The sequence below is a fragment of the Littorina saxatilis genome, linkage group LG5 (genome assembly GCF_037325665.1).
Source record: "Littorina saxatilis isolate snail1 linkage group LG5, US_GU_Lsax_2.0, whole genome shotgun sequence".
Taxonomy (NCBI): domain Eukaryota; kingdom Metazoa; phylum Mollusca; class Gastropoda; order Littorinimorpha; family Littorinidae; genus Littorina; species Littorina saxatilis.
Genome location: NC_090249.1, coordinates 41,460,500 through 41,480,919, shown reverse-complemented (window position 1 = coordinate 41,480,919; position 20,420 = coordinate 41,460,500). Strand labels below are relative to the sequence as shown.

Below are 20,420 nucleotides of genomic sequence, written 5' to 3'. Positions count from 1 at the left end.
TCATGAAGTGTATGTGAGAAAATAACTGGCTACAAATGCAAAAACATGTATACAATAATTATGTAACCATGCGCTGAGACTTGAAGTAGCCAGCAGTAAAGAGAAAACTAAGAACTCAGAATTTAGGGGAAATCATGTTTATATATAAAATAAAATAAAAGTATATAATACTGGTACATGTACTACGTACTGTACAAAACATCACAGAGACTATGACAACTTGCACACAACTTCCAACTCTGCAGAAATGTTCTGGAGTTTCAGATCAAACAAACCTCGAGCAATCAACATGGGCAACCATTATCCAGGACTGCCATTGGCAACAGAAAAACCAAAGTGAAAAGAACCACAGCCATTGGTACAAAAGCAATCATCAACAATAATAAAAGTACTCAAAAGTAAGAAAGAAAAATACAGGAAAAAAACCAATGTCCAGCAACAACCATCAAAATGGTTGGTTAACCGTAAAACCAGGAACAGCCAGTTCAACAAAATTGTAAGAACATAAAACAATCGTTCCACTCAGAAACAAGCTTCTCAGACAACAAATACAAAAGTAACAAAACAACATTTTATGGCTTCAAGCAACATTTGTTCATGCAAAATAAGAACATTTTGTAGCCATCTTATAATGTAAAATAGGTTTATACAATAAAGCCGATCACACAAATCTGTCTTTTACACTGGAGGGAGACTAATTCATTTGCTAATTATTGCCATTATTTTTGAAAGACTAGTTTGCAGGCAGCGGTCTATTAACTTTGAATGACGAAGGCAAGTAAATAGCCTTTGACACTGATCAATTATTACTATTTACTTGATTCTGAAATTCAAATTGCGGTTATCTACACTAACAAGTCAATTTAATGGGAAAATAAGGGCAGATATGATACTTGAGATTGATTGGGAAAAGTTGAAAGCCTCACTCATACTTCAAATGATACTTGTACTTGTATCTTTGCACAGATTTTCTACCCATTCAGTCTCATGAAGAACCAGTAAGTATGGACAAAATTCCCTTTCTATCTCAGGAATTCACACACAATACCAACTCAAAATATCGAACAGTGTTTCTTTACACTGCAAACTCTAAAATACTAAGCTTTGGGGTAGCAAATGCATAACTGGAAAATGAAAACATGTACATCTCTCAAATGATCTTGCAAACACAAGATTTCTCATTATAAAAACAAGTTATAAACATGTAATAAATATATACACATGAACTGATAAACTGAATCACAATCTGGCAGATCTAAAAACTGAATAGTGAAAGACAAAAAACGAATATTATTCTCACTTGGTAACTTTATTTCAACCATCATTTAAACAATACGAGGCCTAGGGAATCTAAACACTGTCAAAATCCCTCCAGCTAAGTTCAAAACCAAACAGAGCTACGGGGAAAAAAAATTGGGGAAAGAAAACATGGTTTCAAATCACATACATTATGGCACACAAGATCAATCACACATATGGAGTTCTACTTCTTCTTGTTAATACTTGACATCCAGAAGAGCAACAGGGTTTGTTCTTCTCACTGTATTTACTGAATTAGCACCAAACATTTATTCACACGTTACCCATTCAAAATATATCACACTGAAATGCCACAGTGAATGACAGATGGGTTTTTGCATCATCACATGATGTTAGAAGCAAACGTTCATAACAATCATGATTATTTTTGCAATCATTTGACTTTTATCACATTTTCCTGGCAAGGATAACATTTTCTTGTGATAATTGGCGTCTTTTTGTGAGAGTGCATTTTACTATTTTGTCTTGTGACAGTCGTCAGTATCCTTCTGAAATGCTTGCTCATATAATCTTGATTATTTGTGGCTTACTTGTAGTAAAATAAATCAGGCCTACTAAAGGGACACATATATGTGGCAAAAATAATTGAAATCACAGACTACAAAAATAAATAGGATATCAAAGCGTCTAGTCTGTGTTCCTAAAAACAGGACACACACAAACAAATACACACTCAAACCATCCTCGCTAAAGTGAAAATCCCTCGTACTTACCCCACAGTCTACCCACACATGAGAACACTTGTTATAACCTGAAAACATACCACCACACCAAATACGTACCTACTGAGGTAACCACACCCTGTATCACGCCACAGGTTCCAAAAATCTTAAGCAGCATCCCAGTTGACTCTTAAAAACCCCAACCGACTCACAGAGTTGATAACAAGTGTCTTGTCATAATACACAGGTTTTGCTGATGATAACTGTCCATGGAGTGTAGTCTAAAACAATACAGCTGTGACACTTAAAATCAAAGAAAGCCGACAGCTTGGAAGCACTGGTTTAGCTAGAATTATTGGGTCTTGACTAGGGCAGCCTGGAAGTTGACAACGGAGGGCCGACTGGCGGTCTCGATGCGCTCCAGGTCGTACAGTACCTCCAGGATGCAGCCGTCACTCCACGCCTGGGCTCGGCAGCTGTCCGCACAAAACTGTCACCACACAAAATGTATGGTCAGGACAGCACACAAAAGAATCATTCAAGAACGTTTGATGGTAACAACAATGGTTAAATTTTCACACCATCTCATCATAGACTATTTAGTCACTGTGCTCAAAATGATTGTAGGCATCCCAAGACTGTTTTCCATAATTTACATCTGTTTCATAATGTGCAATCACTGATACTTTCTTGAACTTTTAGAAATTGAGTGGAAGTCGGTCACCTCAGTAAAGTTTGTATACATTTTGCTCCAACTTTGCCCCCGCGTTTCTGCAATTGGAGAAATGTCGCAGAAATGGCCACATATGTCCGCCCCGGCCGAAAATCAAACCCTGCATCCGAGAATCACTAGTCCTGTGCTCTACCAGTGCACCTCCTCTCTTAAACAAACAAACTCCAAGCAAACACTGAACTGTACCGCCCAGTGTGCACTCACCGTGCCGTTGCTGTTGGTGAGCTCGGGCAGGGATTTCCAGGGGGAGTGCATGAGCTCCTGGTAATGTCGGCACAGCACCTTGTCCACAAAGTCAACTGTGTCCTTCAGGATTCCAGGCCGCGATTTATTCAGCTTGCTGGCGTAGTACAGCTTGGCTCGCAGGAAGTACGCCAGAGGCCACACCCATTCCTGTAATGTAATACCATAAAAATTGAATGTTTTTCCTGCTGTTCCCCCACCTTCTTAATATTGTGAGCTAGATGCAAGTCACAAGGGGCAACCACTCTCCTTTCTCTTCTGGCAGAATGTTTTCATGACACCTAAGCACACACCAGTGAAAGAAATTGACTGATCTGGTTGTTTTTGTCTTTTTGAAGCTCAAAACTACATTCCTACCCTACAGCCTTTTCCAAGCAATGATTTAACAAATGTGTATTACTGACCGGTCCATTGTGGTAGTTGAATCCGTGGGCCAATTTGGGGTCATTGCCATCATTGGAGACACAGTAATCTCCATCATAGGCCCAGTCACTGCAGACACATAACAATACAATCATCATGTACACAAACAGATAATGTGCTGCGATTACTCGTACTACTGTTTTCATTTCTGTTAAATACATACAATGAATCACACAGCATTCAAACCAGTGGACTAGAATCTTTTTCAATGATATGATCTCTGTAATCATAACCAAGCCAACCTTTCATATCCCAATGTCTCGACATGTATTTCTCTCTCTCTCTCGACTGTATACAGAGATAAGAACAGCCTCGCTTTCACCTAGATCCTGCCTAAAAACAATGTTCAGACCTCATGTTCAGACTCGGCGTAATGATTCCGAAAGGACTACTTTTTAGCGGTCAAGTTCAGTCGTCCGCATACTCGAAAGTGAAAATAAGATGAAACGTTTTGCTACAGTATCGGAGGATGAACTGTCGAAGAAGAAAAAGAATCTCGTGCCAACCACTACGCAGAAGACCATCCGAGTTGTCCAGAAGAAGTTCTGAAACACGTCACGTTCCAAATCAAAAGACGACATTCTATTCTCTTACGTCACTATTCTTGGTTTACGGTACCATTCGGCGGCTTTGCTACGAGTATGCCATAGTCTTGGTTGGCCGAGACCTTGAGGTGGAATGCGAGTGATTAGGTTTGTTGATTTTGCTCGGAGAAGTGGTCCGTGTTCAAGCAAGTTTCTTTCTTCTTTGAAAACAAAAACCCTAAGACCCTCGATGGCAGTTTATTCCACTCGCCCATATCTCGATTGACCAAAAGCCATGTTTGGATCACAGATTCAATCAACGTATATTATTGACTCACATGCGAAGCAAAAGTGAGTCTATGTACTCACCCGAGTCGTCCGTCCGGAAAACTTTAACGTTGGATATTTCTTGGACACTATTCAGTCTATCAGTACCAAATTTGGCAAGATGGTGTATGATGACAAGGCCCCAAAAAACATACATAGCATCTTGACCTTGCTTCAAGGTCAAGGTCGCAGGGGCCATAAATGTTGTCTAAAAAACAGCTATTTTTCCCATTTTCTCTGAAGTTTTTGAGATTGAATACCTCACCTATATATGATATATAGGGCAAAGTAAGCCCCATCTTTTGATACCAGTTTGGTTTACCTTGCTTCAAGGTCAAGGTCACAGGAGCTCTTCAAAGTTAGATTGTATACATATTTTGAAGTGACCTTGACCCTGAACTATGGAAGATAACTGTTTCAAACTTAAAAATTATGTGGGGCACATGTTATGCTTTCATCATGAGACACATTTGGTCACATATGATCAAGGTCAAGGTCACTTTGACCCTTATGAAATGTGACCAAAATAAGGTAGTGAACCACTAAAAGTGACCATATCTCATGGTAGAAAGAGCCAATAAGCACCATTGTACTTCTTATGTCTTGAATTAACAGCTTTGTGTTGGATGACCTTGACCTTGGGTCAAGGTCACATGTATTTTGGTAGGAAAAATGTGTAAAGCAGTTCTTAGTGTATGATGTCATTGCTAGGTTTAGTTATTTGACCTCGACCTTCAGCCCTGAAGGTCAAGGTCATGTAAAGGTCAAGGTCAAGCATGTGAGTCGTATGGGCTTTGCCCTTCTTGTTTTGACCAAAACCAAAAGTCATTCATTTTTGACAAAGGCCCGGTGTGCACAAGCATCCTGTCTGAGCTTCCCATAATGTTCAAACTGCTCTTACTGCTGGAGACACTGCACAAGAACACAACAGTTCATTTCATTTTATAATCTATCATCCCATTGCCAGGAAAAGTGGGTCCCTGCCTCCCAGTGAAAAGCTAGCAGCAACAGGAGTCGTGCTACCAAGCTGTGTGCTTGTTCAGGTGTATTGAGCCACCTGCACTTCAGGCAGAATGATCAAGGTCTTTTAGGTGCCACAAAGGTGACATATGGTGGTGGTACATAGATATTATCTCAGTCATCAACGGCCTGGGTTGGAACATATTACCTGAGGATCATAAGATCAGTGCTCTACCAACTGAGCTACTAGACCAATCTTAACAGACTAACGTAATTCAAACGGGCCTAAGGACTCATTGATCAGCCCAAAGTAAAACCCTAACACGCATACACAACAAATATACTCACCTGGGGTCCAGAGTTTTCATTCCCAGGGGACCTAGAAGGACTTTCTCTGCCACGTCCAGAGAATTCCAGGCGTGCTCCACATTGAACAACTCTGGAGCCTGAAGACACAGCAAAGAGAATTAGTAAGTCGTTAACAACCACTCACCATGTCGGATTATGCATAATTTCAACCAAGCAAAATGATCCATGGAGAAAAGGTTTATGAAAAAGATTTTTGCAAAACCCAATATGTGCACCCTTGATTTTGACTCTTCAAAATACTTCATTTTATTTGTTCTTTCTTACAGTTCAATACAGATTATTGTGGAGGCGTTTATTTGAGTAACATTGTATCTATCCACACGCAATATCCTCATGCTCATTTATCATAACTTAAAACTATGCTGTTCATATATCAAAGTTTGATGAATGTTAACATAAATGTTTTGACAAGTACAGCACAATTAAATCAAGTTAAGATCGAGAGAATTTTGGACATGTGTGCCCTTGGTTGGTTTACTGGCATCATCTCAACAAGAAATACGTAGGTACTGTATTGCAATAGACAGCTCTGGTTAGGCACCAACCATTCTCTCAATTTGCCACACTAACAATCAATTTAAAAACTGCTTAGTTAAAGTAATCAAGAATCAAGCAAAACTGCATCACAAATGATGGGGTCAGATTTGCGTTTATGTATCTGCTCTTTGTTTGACGTTGATTCTAAATCTGTCACTCACTCTCTCTGGGACAAGAAATAGCGAAGCAGTGGCAATGCATGTTTAAAGCAGTGCATGTTCAAAGCAGTGGCGATGCATGTTCAAAGCAGTGGCAATGCATGTTCAAAGCAATGGCAATGCATGTTTAAAGCAGTGGCAATCGAAAATTTTAATAATAAATTTTCATTTGATTAATATACTTACCCAATTCACATATAGCAATTTACTTCAGTTTAGTGCTAGGACGCTGAAAACTACGCTCACCCTGGTAAGGGGGGGAAGTAACCCTAAAAATAGAACGGCCTTGACGGTCACATGACAACGTCAGGTCAAGGCTACCTCCCAGCATGCTATGCGCACGCGTGCTCTCGCCGCCATGTTTGTAGTCATTCGCTCGAGACCTGCCATCCCTGGGAGGAGGGGTTCCAAACCGAACTCAAAGCTGCCTGAAGCGGCCTCTTGTGCACTCTCCCCAGAGGGACAAGTGTGGCCATGGATTTCATTTGACCACGCACCGATGTCAGCGCCTTGACCGGAGCATGCTTCTGTGAAGCTAAAGATTTCACTAGATTTTGCAGTTTGTCTATCCTCCTCTGTGAGGGGCGGACTGGCCAATCTACCGTATCGAACCTCATTCCCAGGTACCTGAAGGTCTGGGATGGCGTAAGTTCCGACTTGGCTTGGTTTACCGAGAAACCCAACTCGTGAGCCTGACACAGGATGAGCCGCGTATGGGCACTGCATGCTTCTCGATCCTGATTGAGGATAAGCCAGTCGTCGAGGTAAGCCCTGAGTCGTACGCCCTGCTGCCTGACTAGGGCGCACAGCTGGCGTACCACCATCGTGAAAATCCAAGGCGCAAGAGATAGGCCGAAGGGAAGGGCCTTGAATTGGAACACTCTCTCTCCCCACCGAAATCTCAGCCATTTCCGGTCTGATGGGTCTGTCAGATCGATCGACGTCACCCAGTCTCCCGGCCTGAGTGCGTCTCTGACTAACGCTGGCGTCTCCATTGTGAACTTGATTTGTCTCAGAAATCTGTTCAGAGGAGACAAGTCTAAAACCGAGCGCCAGCCCCCTGAAGCCTTCGGTACCACGAAAATTCTCACGTAGAATCCTGGGGAGTTGTGGTCTGTTACTTCGTCTATCGCTTCCTTCTGAAGTAGAGACAAGATTTCTGCTTGTATCGCCGTCTTTGCCTCCAATTTGACGGGAAACTTGAACACCGGAGGAACTCTGGTTAAGGGAGCCTTTCCCTCCTTCCAGAGTAGCCTGAACCCCGAACGCACTATACCCACTATCCACTGACTGTTTACCTTTAGCAACCAATGTGTAAGGGCCTGAGACAGGCCGCCTGCCACCAAAGGCGTGGTGGGTGCGTGAGTTAGTGGTTCGGAGACGCATCATTGGGGGTGTGCTTTCCGTCCAGACCCCCTTGAATTGCCGAAAGACGGCTTCTTCTTAGGGTAAGGCGCGCCTCTTCCCCGTCCCCTCGAAGAAGAGCTGGCTTGTGTTGACCTGCCCCTATTCGCCGAAGAGGCGGAAGGTTTAGGCGGTCCATAGCTCTTGCTCTGCGGCTTAGGGAACCCGTGTTGAGCTAACTTAGGAATCGCTAAGTCCCGATTGTCCTGTGTTTCCTTCTGGAGCGCGTCGAGAGACGGCTGACCAAGCAAGGAACCCTCAGTGAAAGGCGAAAACTTAAGAACCTCCAGCGTGGCTTTATCTTGAATTCTAGAACCAGCCAGAAACGTGGACCTATGCGTATGCACTGCATGTGCGTAAAGCTGAGCAGAAAGACGCATTTGCTCTGCTGAGACTTTAGCCAAAGTAGCGAGCAGAGTAGTCATGTCCTTTACACTCGCGTCACTCCGAAATTCAAACGGATCTAGTGACGTGGCGATAGAACGGGAGAGAGACCTGAGCAGCGTCTCCGACAGAGACGCTAACTCCAAGTTGTATCTCCCTGTTTCCTCCAAACCCAAGAGAGAGGCTTCTATTCTGTATAAGGAACAGATCTGTCTCTGCTATAGCCGTCTTCTCTGAGCGTCGCCAACTCCGGTGTTACCGGGAGCGTCGCGCGTGGTAAAGAGTAGGAGTCTATGAGATTGTGTGGCGTAGCGTTCAACGTCAACCTTCGTCCTGCCTGCTGTGAGACGTGAGGGGCTCGATGTGCGTCAGACAGCCAAGGATTGGCCGAGTCTGGTGCCTGACCGTGCTCTGCTAGAAGTGGCACTGAATCAGACGACGCATACCCGTGCGACTAACGCTTAGCCAGGATCATAGACATCTCATAAGCCACTGAAGGAGATTCACGAAACTTAAAAGTTGGTGTCCCTTCCTGTGGTGAGCGGAAATCCCCAACCGCTGAAGGTGGTGGTGCCGTCGCATTTGCTGCTGACACCACTCCTTCCTCAAAATACCTTGAAGCTACCTGAGCTGCCATTGCTACCGCTTGGTGTAGCTTGGCTGGTAACCGGAAACTGGTATCATCATCCACAGCGGAATCCCCATATTCCGATTCTCCTTCTGGAAGTTCGCCACCACATTGACTTGCATCGTCATAGGCGGTATCCCCCGGAAGTGAGGGTGCTTGTGAGGTATAATCTCCACTAGCATCCGCTCTTGAGAATACTTCCTGGAAGTGTGGAACGCTGTGCCAATACTGGATCCTGAACAGGCCAGACCGACGATTGCGTGTCTTCCGTTCTAAGCGCAGGCATCGGAAGGGAGACTCCCCGACCAGCTACCTGTCTATTGACGGCTTCCTGCTCCCGTGGCGGAAGTTGAGACCGCTGTGCCGTCGCTGGAACACCACCGGGCCAGGCATGCACTTACGTATCTCCCGTACTAAGAGCAAGCACCGGAAGGGTGACTCCCCAACCGGATGCCTGTCTATTGACGGCTTCCTGCCCGACGCCGGGCGGAAGTTGGGAACTACGTTGTGCCGTCGCTGGAACCTTAACAGGCCAGGCATGCACTTGCGTAATTCCCTGTGGGACAGTTACGGTACCTATAGTGAAGCTGTCGATCCCGGAAGAAGATGCACGGTGAGAGGATGCACTTCCATCTTGTTCAGCGTGAACATCAGCGATCGTAACGGTGGCTGACGGGGTTGCCTTAACCCTCGCTCGCGCGCTTGCTTCTTCCGCTCCCGAATGGAGAGAGAGCAACTGACTTTAACTAAAACATGCAACGCATTTGATCGCTAAAGGAAGCAAACATGGCGGACAAATCGTCCTTCTCCGTCACTGTGCTAGGCTTAACCGGCGCTGTCTTGCACTCTTGCTTCAACGCCGGCATTACAGGACTCTTTGGGTCATCAATTTCTACTGAAAACGAACTTTTAGAAACTAGTTCAAACACACTGTGGTTTTCGAAACCTTTGCTTTCTTCGCCGCCTTCTTAGACGGGGACTCTGCTGTCCCTACCTGTCTAGCGCTAGATTTCTTCTTCCCACTGTCTGCCATACTGGCGAAAGTCTTGAACGTCAAAACGTAAACAAATACTAACTTGTGGCAAACGAAAGTAACTAAACAAGAAAAACTGGAAAAATCTCATCCAATCTCAGCCAAAGCTAAGATACAGATGTGTGACCAGGGTAGGTACTGCCAAGAAGCAGTGGGCTAAAGAATAGCCCGAGCGTAAACCAAAACACGCCCTCAACCAATGTCGCTGAAGAGAAGAATGACTACAAACATGGCGGCGAGAGCACGCGTGCGCATAGCATGCTGGGAGGTAGCCTTGACCTGACGTTGTCATGTGACCGTCAAGGCCGTTATTTTTTTTAGGGTTACTTACCCCCCTTACCAGGGTGAGCGTAGTTTTTAGCGTCCTAGCACTAAACTGAAGTAAATTGCTATATGTGAATTGGGATAAGATATGTAATTTAATGCAAGTTCAAAGCAGTGGTGATGCATGTTCAAAGCAGTGGCAATGCATGTTCAAAGCAGTGGTGATGCATGTTGAAAGCAGTGGCAATGCATGTTCAAAGCAGTGGTGATGCATGTTCAAAGCAGTGGCAATTAATGCACGTTCAAAGCAGTGGTGATGCATGTTCAAAGCAGTGGCAATGCATGTTCAAAGCAGTGGCCACGTATGTTCAAAGTAGTGGTGATGAATGTTCAAAGCAGTGGCGATGCATGTTCAAAGCAGTGGCAATCTATGTTCAAATCAGTGGCCATGTATGTTCAAAGCAGTGGCGATGCATGTTCAAAGCAGTGGCGATGCATGTTCAAAGCAGTGGCGATGCATGTTCATCATGGTCCACATGTGAGAATGATTGTGAGAACATCTCAACTGCTACTATTCATAACTAACAGAGAGTGATTCATTGCAGCGAGGTGATAAGTGTCCTTTGACTGGCAGAAGTCAAGAGATGAGAGGGTCAGTGACTCACCACCACAAGGGCCACACAGAAGTTGGGACGTAGCTGGAAGTTGGACCAGAACTGCGAGGCGTTGAAGCAGTCCTTGTAAATGCCTCTGCGCACGATCAGCTCAGGGTTTTCCTCGTTTGGCTTGGGCTCTTTGTGGATGTAGAAATCCTTCTCAAAGTTGTCCTTGATGGAACACGCCCACTTCTCAAAGGTGATCAGCTCATCTGTGTAATCTGTAAAGTTAGTTTTCCATCTTGTCTGCCAAGCTAGCTACTGCAATTCATCTACAGAACATTGTACTGCCCAGTGACACCAGGTGGCACCCTCCATGATGTTGTGGCACAAAGGCTTACACTCAGAAACATTAAAACACAGACAAGCTCAAACAAACATTGGCGTTAAATAGAGAATACTACATGGCTTGCTGTGTCGTACCAGATTTACACGAGTTGTTTTTTTAAATTCGCTCGCAGTTCACTATTTGAAAAAGCAAAGAGTGTAAATCTGGTACGAAACAGCAAGCCATGTAGTATTCTGTTTATTCTACATACTTTACTGACGTGTATTTTACTGAAAATGTCCTGCAGTCAAGGCAGCTAAAATGAAGACGCTTGTTTTGGAACCTCAATCTCTTCTAAAGCCTCGTGCAATCTATTACGTAAAAGTAAAGAAATGTCACTCTGAAAGTGTGGCGCGACGTGTTGGTTCTAAAAATTCATCGAGGATAATTAGCGAGCGCAATATTTTTTTTCTATAATGACGTTTGTCTAGTTGACTTTGGCATCATAATCAGTGGAAAAACAGGTCCCTGCCAGACTTGCTTGACATGACCTAATTTACATGATATACACACGTGTGATTTGAACGATTATTAGACCAATCATTAGATAACAATACCGTTCAAACCACATGTGTGTATATCATGTAAATGAGGTCGTGTCAAACAAGTCTGGCAGGGACCTGTTTTTCCACTGCTTATGATGCCAAAGTCACCGAGACAAACGTCATTATGGAAAACAATTTCCGCTCGCTAATTCCCCTCAATGAATTTTTAGAAATAATACGTCACGCTACACTTTCCAGAATGACGTATTTTTGCTTTGACGTAAGACATTGCACGAGGCTTTGGAAGAGATCGAGGTTCCAAAAGAAGCGTCTTCAATTTGGCTGCCTTGACTGCGGGACGTTTTGAGTAAAATACATGTAAGTACAGTATGTAGGATAAACAGAATACTACATGGCTTGCTGTGTCGTACCAGCTTTACACTCGTTGCTTTTTCAAATAGTGAACAGCTCGCTTTCGCTCGCAGTTCAATATTTAAAAAAACAACTCGTGTAAATCTGGTACGACACAGCAAGCAATGTAGTATTCTCTATAAATCAAAAGATACACACTAAACCCTAAACTTTATAGACAAAGCTGATCAGTAATAATGTCCCTTATTGCGCTAATTACTGTAACAGGTCATTACGTGCAATCATTTCTACATTATTTCTTCTCCTTGGGGGGGGGGGGGGGGGGGCACACCAAAAGACCAACAGCATGGCACTTGTTAGACCAATTCATGTCAATCAAACAAACAAACGGAAACACTTTTGAATTTGAATTTTTGTCTTCTCAATTTTGATATTTCGCTGAAAATGTGGATTGCTCCATGTGCTCACTGATGACACAACCGTTAACAGGAAAGAGAAGACAAAGCTAACTATACTCACTTTCCTTGGTGTACTTGACCCCGGAGTGGGGGTAGGCACCCTTGGCGTGCATATCAGCCAGCCAGCCCACCACAGATGCGCACAGGCCCACGATCTCCACAGCAGATCCATCCCTGTAATAGGAAGACGACATGAAACAGACAAACACAACTAGATTGTTGTCATTTCTCAGACCTTTCTTTTTCTATCACAATATTACCACAAATGCACACATGCATCACACCAACTAACAGATAAACAAGCACACACACACACACCCTCTCTTCCTCTCCACCACACATACAGCAAACACATGGACATAGACAGAGGGAAAGACAGAGACACATCCACTCATAAAGTCACTCACTCTCTTTCCCTCTTCACCAACCACACATTAAGGCGGTCCTTAATTGAGCCAGAAGTCAACTTCGTGAAGTCTTTTACCGAAAACTCAGTGCTAAACCTTCCTACAGCCAGCTTCGCAAAGTATACTTCGTGTAGTGGACTTGGCCCAGTTAAGGACAGGCTTCACACACACTATCCCCACCCCACATTCTAATACCAGTAAAAATCAGACACCACTTATACCTGGGTGTTGCCGGCTGTCCCTTGTTGCCGGCCTTGGTGGAGCTACCCATCTTGTCCATCCACGTGCCGCAGTTGTGGATGTTACCGCCAAACACATAGCCCTGGGGCCACTTGACTCCTATTTCAACGTTGAAACCTGCAATCAACACCAAACAGTCAAGCAATAGCCAAGCTTTGTGTTTGCGGATACTGGAGAAGCAGAACTGTGCTATTGTTTCATTCCTCCAGAGAGACTGGTTGTCTGAAGTATGAAGTGTGTGGCAAAATCGAAAATTTCAACAATACATTTTCATTTAATTAATATACTTACCCAACTCACATATATAGCATTAACTTCCGTTTGATGCTTAGACATTGAAGTACAGACCCTGGTAACAGGGGGAGGTAACTCCCAAAACAAAACAAAACCTTGAAGTCAAGGCCCTGGTAGTTACCTCCCCTCACCGGCAGCCCGCACATGCGCGGTACATACCGCCGGTATAGTCATTCCCAATGAAACACCACCTTTAACCATTAATAAGATCGCGGGGTGGGTTGGGAGGGAATTTACTACAGCAGTCCCTCTCATGAACGGACACCCTTGGGCCATAGCAAAACTGTCCGTACATTGCAGGTGTCCGGTCACGGGAGGGGTGACCACACCACCCCCTCCCCCATACACTCACACAGAGACACACAAACAACAGGATTGAGTCTATGCTAATCACTTCTTGTGGCTACTAAACAATAAACTCCTAATACTTCTTTAAACGTTCTGTAAAAATGATTTGTATGAAAAGTGTTGAAAAGAAGAGATAAAATAAATCCTCAAGGCAGTGAACACACTCACCATGCACTGACATACGAAAGCAGCCACACAAACACAGCACAGAGGAGCGTGTGCAGATGCTTTGCAAGAATAAGCTTGAAACCCAGTTTGAATAAATAGCAGCAGATAGAGCTGCATGTCATAATCATGTAATTTATTTTCATCTTGTCTGGCTTTATTGACTGCATGCCGATCATGTGGCATGGCAGTGACTTTTCACTCTTCAGTCGGAAATACACTGTACATAACACAGCTCCCACTCTCCCTCACTAATGCCTACCCCAAGCTGTGACAACTGATGCTTGGAAATTGTGTGGAAGAGTACACCTCTCTATTTCTCTCCAATGCTCTTCCTGCTGCAATGCAGTGACACCGGACACCCCACAGAGTTTAGCCAGCTACCCCTCCACCCCCCCCCCACCCACCTCCCTCTCTCTCTCACTCCCTCCAGCCATGTACTGTTGGGCTGTGGCCAGAGAGGTCAGCTCCAACTGTTCACTCAGAGCAAAACCAGTTGACTGTGTCGTAACTTTTGACACAGCAAGACAACTGAAGGGTTCACAGATTAGGCAACCGACTCACTGGTCAAGGCTGAGGGGAAACAAGAGTATCTTGTCAATGAAAGAGGTTACACACAGACACACGATGCTGAGAACTGTGGCCGGTTTTTCACTCTCTTTCGCTCAGGACCTTCATCGACTGTGGTTTCTGTTGTTTACGTCCAACAGACAAGAATAAAGAGCACAGTGCAGTTTCATGTTGGCATCTTCGCATGTACTCCACTCCTGACCAAAACTACCCCCCCTCCTGATGGGTACAGGTGCACTCAAGTTACCAGTGAGTCACGCCATTCCGGCTGTGATCTTTGCACCAAGAGCTGGACTGCTCTGTTATCGATTTTGGTGTGGTGAAAATTTGACATGGTCTGTCCGTACATTGGAGGTATGACCTGCTGTTGGGACCGAAAATGAGTGTCCGTGTCCACGTTTTGCAGGTGTCCGTTTAAGGAGGGGCAAATATAGAAGGAAAACACTCCGTGCCGAGCAAATGTGTCCGTACATGTCAGGTGTCCGCTCACGCCGGGGGCCGTACATTGCAGGGACTGCTGTATGTGAGTTGGGTAAGTATATTAATTAAATGAAAATTTTTGTTGAAATTTTCGATTAAATCACATATTCTTACTCCAACTCACATATAATCAACTACTACCATCCTGGCGGGGACTAGAGAAACCCGCAGAAAGTAGTTTAAGAAAGACGTATTAAAAACGTCCAAAACACCGCTCTTGAGGCCATTCGAGATTTTGCCTGGTCGCAGAACCGCCAAATAAGCGGCCCAAGCTCTGGCCCCATCAGTTCTAGAACGCAGAGGAAGGATTGAATGCTCCCCTCCCCCATTTGACTGCGACACTCAAAAGCTTGTTCAATGAGTGTGGAAGTCCATCCAGTCAGCGCTGTTTTGCAATAATTTGCTTCTATCCGTTTAAAACGAAAGAACCTAAGATTCTGGTCTGGCACTCCAAAAGGAGCCATGCAAGACGAGTAACTTCAAATAACTCAATATCTTGCGCGAGACCCGAAAAAGCATGTAATTCGCTGCCCCTTCACGGGGAAGTGAGCACCAACAAAAAACAAGTCGTGTAAGGCGAAATTACCACATTTAGTCAAGCTGTCGAACTCACGGGATGAAACTGAACGCACTGTATTTTTTCACCAAGACAGTACAGCTTCGTCAATCCCCGCGAGAAGGATATCGCTCACTTCCCACGTGCAAAACGTAGTGATATTGACATGCCAGATTAGCGCGGTAGCGTATTGTGCTAAGCAAGAAAGCGCGCTTTTCTGTATTCTTGTTAACTTTCTGAGCTTGTTTTGAATACAACCTATCATATCTATATGTTTTTGGAATCAGGAAATGATAAAGAATAAGATGAAATTATTTTTGGATCGATTTCTTAAATTTTAATCGTAAGACTAAATCTATTTTCGTTAATTGTGATCACATTTTAAGAGTAAACATGACATATGTATATATTTTTATATTCAGAATGTGACGAAGAATACGATGCAATCAATTTTAACCTCTTCACTGCCACAGTATAACAGCATTTTGGTATTGCTGTGTGCCAGGGCAAAATTTCGCTTTCTTTGGTAGGTTCACTAATTTGTTCACTGCTCGATCATTTATTGAGATATCTCTTAGATCTTTGGCATGTGTTTTGCTTATACCCTTGGCTATTATAGGATGACATGATCATTGGACTTTGTTTGTGATTGTTATAGTAAAAATTGATATGACCATTTTCATCAAAAATTACAGTTTCCGGACTTACACACACGCAGTGACACACATTGTAAAACCACACAAAACACTGCTAAAACTGGTGTCAAACATCAGGTACTCACATTACAGCCCATAAAAGTATTCTTCTGTGTGGTAATCCATAAATCACTTCTTGTAGAGCTTCCAGAACACTGTATCGCTTGAAAACAGGTCTACGAGTTGAGGTCCGACTTCGGCCGCCATTGTGAATGGCGAGAATGCTAACACAGTTTTCAACACGTGGTAGAACGTGGTAGCAACTTTGGTAACTTCTTCTTCTTCTTCGTCGTTCGCTACTTTAGTAACTTATCCGAACGGTCTATGGGAAAGAACTGTGTTTAGAACCCCTACAAGTACTTGGACAGTGGTTACCTCCCATTTAGTTTTCAAAAATGTCCTGAAATGTTGTTGACAAAAATCCCACGTATGAGATACGGTTATGGGCGTACGACAAACCAAAAATGACCACGTATTCATGGGTGTTACTGGGAAAAATCAAAAAACCTGAAAGGCAGGGGTCCAAAATGCTCAAGTTTGAAAGAAAGTTTCTGGACACCGACGAAACCCAATCATAATAAGCAAGATGGCGGCAAATCCAAGGGAGCGAACCGAGAAAGCACGCGAACCGGTGTCAAAAGTCGGATCGGAACCGCTGCTCGTTATTTCAACTTAGCGAAACGAAGCTTTTTTTTTCTTTTTTTTTTAAACCCGGAAAACCGGAATTTCCGGCTTCAGATTTTTTCAAAAACCGGAAATCCGGCAAAAGCCGGAAGAGTAACACCCATGCGTATTACATACGGGGTGGGCAGTGAAGGGGTTAAATCTGTTTGCGAAAAATCGATTTTAATGACAACTTTAATTAGCAAACTCATTAATTAAATTTTAAGCTCCCAACCTGAAATGCAATACCAAAGTCCGGGCTTCGTCGAAGATTACTTGACCAAAATTTCAACCAATTTAGTTGAAAAATGAGAGCGTGACAGTCCCGCCTCAACTTTCACGAAAAGCCGGATATTTGTTTGTTTGTTTGTTTGCTTAAGTTTGAAGTGTTTGGCACAGGAATGCGAAATGAATGTCACAGGCCCCCCAGGCTTGAAGCTTGTGCCATAACATGCACATGTGCTTGGGACATACACTTTCAAATGTAAGTGCAACACTGGTGAACTCTTAAAAGATTGTACTAGTTCAAGTATGGAGGATAAAGTTTACAGTACATTTTGATTGTCAAAAAGGTTACATTGAGTGGTTGGAAATGAGTTCAATACATCTGCATTCACACGTCAAATCATATCCACAGTATACGTTCAGTTGCCTTTACGAAAACAAATCTTAATGAAGAAGAAGAAGAAGAGATCTATGCAAGCACTACTGAACAAGACAAACCTTCATCGCTCATGTCAGCGTCCAGCTTGGATCCAGCCCCTCGCTCCCTGTACTTGAGACCAGACATGTGCTTGGCCAGGGCTTCCTGCATCACCGTGTTGAGTGGCTGCTCCTGTGTGGCAAAATAATTCATTCTGTCATCAGTTGCTGTAGTTCATGGGCTCTTTTTTACATTTAGTCAAGTTTTGTTTTCTTTTGTTGTTGTTGCACAAACACTTGGCTTCTTGCCAAAACAACACAGATTTACAAACTAAACCTATGCCCTCCTTACATCTGCTCCTGTTTGAATTCATGTAATGAATGTATGGATTTTTAGATCATTCGTACATGTGAAAAGTCTGAACTGACCACTACCAATATTCCAGAAGTTTGAAGCTGTCTGTCTTCAAGTGCATCAAACTCAGAGACAAGTAAAACTCCCAAATTCGGAAACAAAGCTTATTGCACACAGACAACAAACCACCTGACTATTAGTCCCACTTCTTGAAAGTTGAAATTCAGATGATGAGACAGGGTTAATAAGACATTTTGGAGGAAATCTATTTGGTGTTCAAAACAATTTTGGCATTGAATTTTTTTTATTTTTTTTTTACAGCGATTACCTGAACAAAACATATTCATTATAAAAGCAGACAAACCCTACACAGAAAATACAGACACTTTTTCATGCCTTTCCCAAACACTAAAGCCACAAAATTACCTTTCCCGGAAATTTGCCAGGATCCTCATCAGTGGGGAATATGCGTGCAACAGGGTCGTTGAGGATTTTTTCCCCATCTGGCGCCATCATGGTGTACGATTTGATGGCTTGCAGCCACCACCAGATAGCATCACGGCAGTTGTAGCGTGCGTCCTTGCCTTCACTCAGCAGGTTGGGGATCAGTCCATGGCGCAGGGTTCCACCGAAAGCCAGGATGAGGAATCTGTAAGGTCAAGGTCAATGAGGTTAACAAGCAGAAAGACTTGGTGTCAAGTTCTTGGCTGCGGCTCTGACATATGATTTGATTATACTGTAATAGCATTAAGCTCTACAGCTCAAACGCGGTACAGAAAAGTGGGGAGTTGCTTTGCTACCGCTCAATGGCAAACCTCGTTCTGTTCAGTTGATCTCCGAATTCAGAAACTACATTTGTGGACAGGTCGTGCATAAGCTGAAGTTAATGTACACCAAATATGAAGAAATTTGGTCAACAGATGTAGAAGTTATTTGTATTTTTGTGGGTTGCCTTTTTGGGGGGTCACCCTGTAAAACAACTGTTTGATGTAATTCCATTCCATTGTGGATGGTGTTGAGTCGGAACAACCATTTGTCAGGATATTAAAGATGCTGACAATGAATAAAAGGTAAGATTGACACTTGATTTTATTTGAACTGGGCACGCCTCTCTGAGCAATCTTGAAAAAATGTCCTTTATTTTGACAAGGGTGTGTATGGCCGACAGACACAAAGAGATGAGAGCGGTACATATAGACACACTGTGTACCTGGCATCAGAGTGGCGCCCTGTGACCAGCAGCATGCCACGCAGTGCAATGAAAGTGTCACGACCCCAGCACCGCCAGAAGCCAGCAGCAAAGTGAGGCAGACCTGTACACACAAATCATTCCATACATCTACTGGTACCCATCATCACAGGCAACAATACTTTCTACTCAGCTTGTCAAGGCATAATTTCACACACACACACAAAACAATTAAAAGATATAAGAGGTAACAGGGAACGAGTTCATGCGCCTAAATGTCTTCAGGGATTCAAGCTCATAAGATGGTATACACAGACATCATGAGGGTGCTGATACTAATGTCAATCATTCAAATTGAAGCTTCTGTCAGTACATAAGCAAGGTTGGACTTTATACTAATGTTCACTATCATCAAACAAATGTGCATACCCTACCTGCTGCCATGGAAACGGGGGCCTCTTCCACCTCATTGGTCAGCATGCTGACCTCTGTCCTGGGTTTGGGGTCAAGGTTAGGAGAGAGCAAGGGGAGCTTGGCGGAGCGCACAAAGCCACAGAACTGCGTGGAACCCATTGACAAAGCCTGTACAAAGGTGGACCCATCTTTGACGAACCTGAAAATGGAAGATGTATCCAAAATCAAGGTCTGTAGCAATCCTGAATCATCCTATTAATAAAACATATGCCTGTGCACACACAAACACACACACGTAAATGAAGGCATGTTTCAGATTTGACCGGAACGCAGAAGAAGAAGTTTTGCACATGGAAAAGGATAGACATGAAAGGTTAGTACATGTACTGGCAAATATATAGCCACTGCATGCACAGAAACACTCAGATGATTTACATAAAGAGCAGAGGTGTACCTTTCACCTAATTGAATTCTTCATCTTTTCAAACTAGACAGCAGCCAAGCAAGCAAACCTTAACTGTGAGGTACAATCTAACTGTTCTTAATCATTCTTTGATGGTTTGAAAGAGAAGGAGGGAGGGAAGACAGCCAGATATAGAGAGTTCCAAAGACAGAGATGTTTGTGCACATGTGGGTGTGGGTGTATCACCCTTGCTGTTTCAATCAGGGGAACGTATATACACTCCTGAGAGTTTTGCTATAGCAGGCCCCTCCATACAACCTGGCAGCTGTGCGAGTGAAGGAACAAACGGCCAAGCTTCTCAGACTTACTCAGAGAACTGCTGAAGCGCCATCTCCCTCAGCACGATGTAGGACCCGGTGATGATGGCATCAAAGTAGCAAGGTATCAGGAAGCGAGGGACCTTCTTCAGGTGGAGGAACATCCCCTCAAACCACTCCCCCAGCTGAAGCACAACATCAGACAAGTCCAGTTTGTGCACTTATGCTTCCATAATACCCTGTCATCCTCAAAACTCTGTCAGACCTGTTTACCCTAAACCCGAGGCAAGAGTACTTTCCCAAAAAGTTGAGTGTATTTTTCAAAAAGTTGGTGTACTTTGCAAGCAAAGCCATATGGGCTAGGGAAAATGTACGCGTGGGTGCAAACGTGTTTGTGTAAGAATAGCATGTCTT

At 43.7% G+C, this 20,420-nt stretch overlaps 1 protein-coding gene across 4 annotated transcripts in view; it reads right to left on the bottom strand.

Annotated features, from left to right (window-relative positions):
* Positions 1 to 1,290: 1,290 nt before the first annotated feature.
* Positions 1,291 to 20,420, bottom strand: part of LOC138967147 (glycogen debranching enzyme-like) — a 78,939-nt gene continuing 59,809 nt past the window's right edge. For 3 of the 4 annotated variants that reach the window (XM_070339649.1, XM_070339645.1, XM_070339647.1), the window contains exons 20-31: positions 20,058 to 20,191; positions 19,307 to 19,485; positions 18,894 to 18,996; positions 18,110 to 18,332; positions 17,410 to 17,521; positions 12,897 to 13,032; positions 12,330 to 12,442; positions 10,635 to 10,846; positions 5,541 to 5,638; positions 3,363 to 3,450; positions 2,920 to 3,108; positions 1,291 to 2,472 (exon numbers count right to left, since the gene is read on the bottom strand). In XM_070339649.1, coding sequence (XP_070195750.1) covers positions 2,335 to 2,472; positions 2,920 to 3,108; positions 3,363 to 3,450; positions 5,541 to 5,638; positions 10,635 to 10,846; positions 12,330 to 12,442; positions 12,897 to 13,032; positions 17,410 to 17,521; positions 18,110 to 18,332; positions 18,894 to 18,996; positions 19,307 to 19,485; positions 20,058 to 20,191 — 1,725 coding nt within the window. In that variant the 3' untranslated portion in view covers positions 1,291 to 2,334. The remainder of the gene's footprint in view (positions 2,473 to 2,919; positions 3,109 to 3,362; positions 3,451 to 5,540; positions 5,639 to 10,634; positions 10,847 to 12,329; positions 12,443 to 12,896; positions 13,033 to 17,409; positions 17,522 to 18,109; positions 18,333 to 18,893; positions 18,997 to 19,306; positions 19,486 to 20,057; positions 20,192 to 20,420) is intronic. The other variant, XM_070339648.1, reaches the window with a different exon arrangement.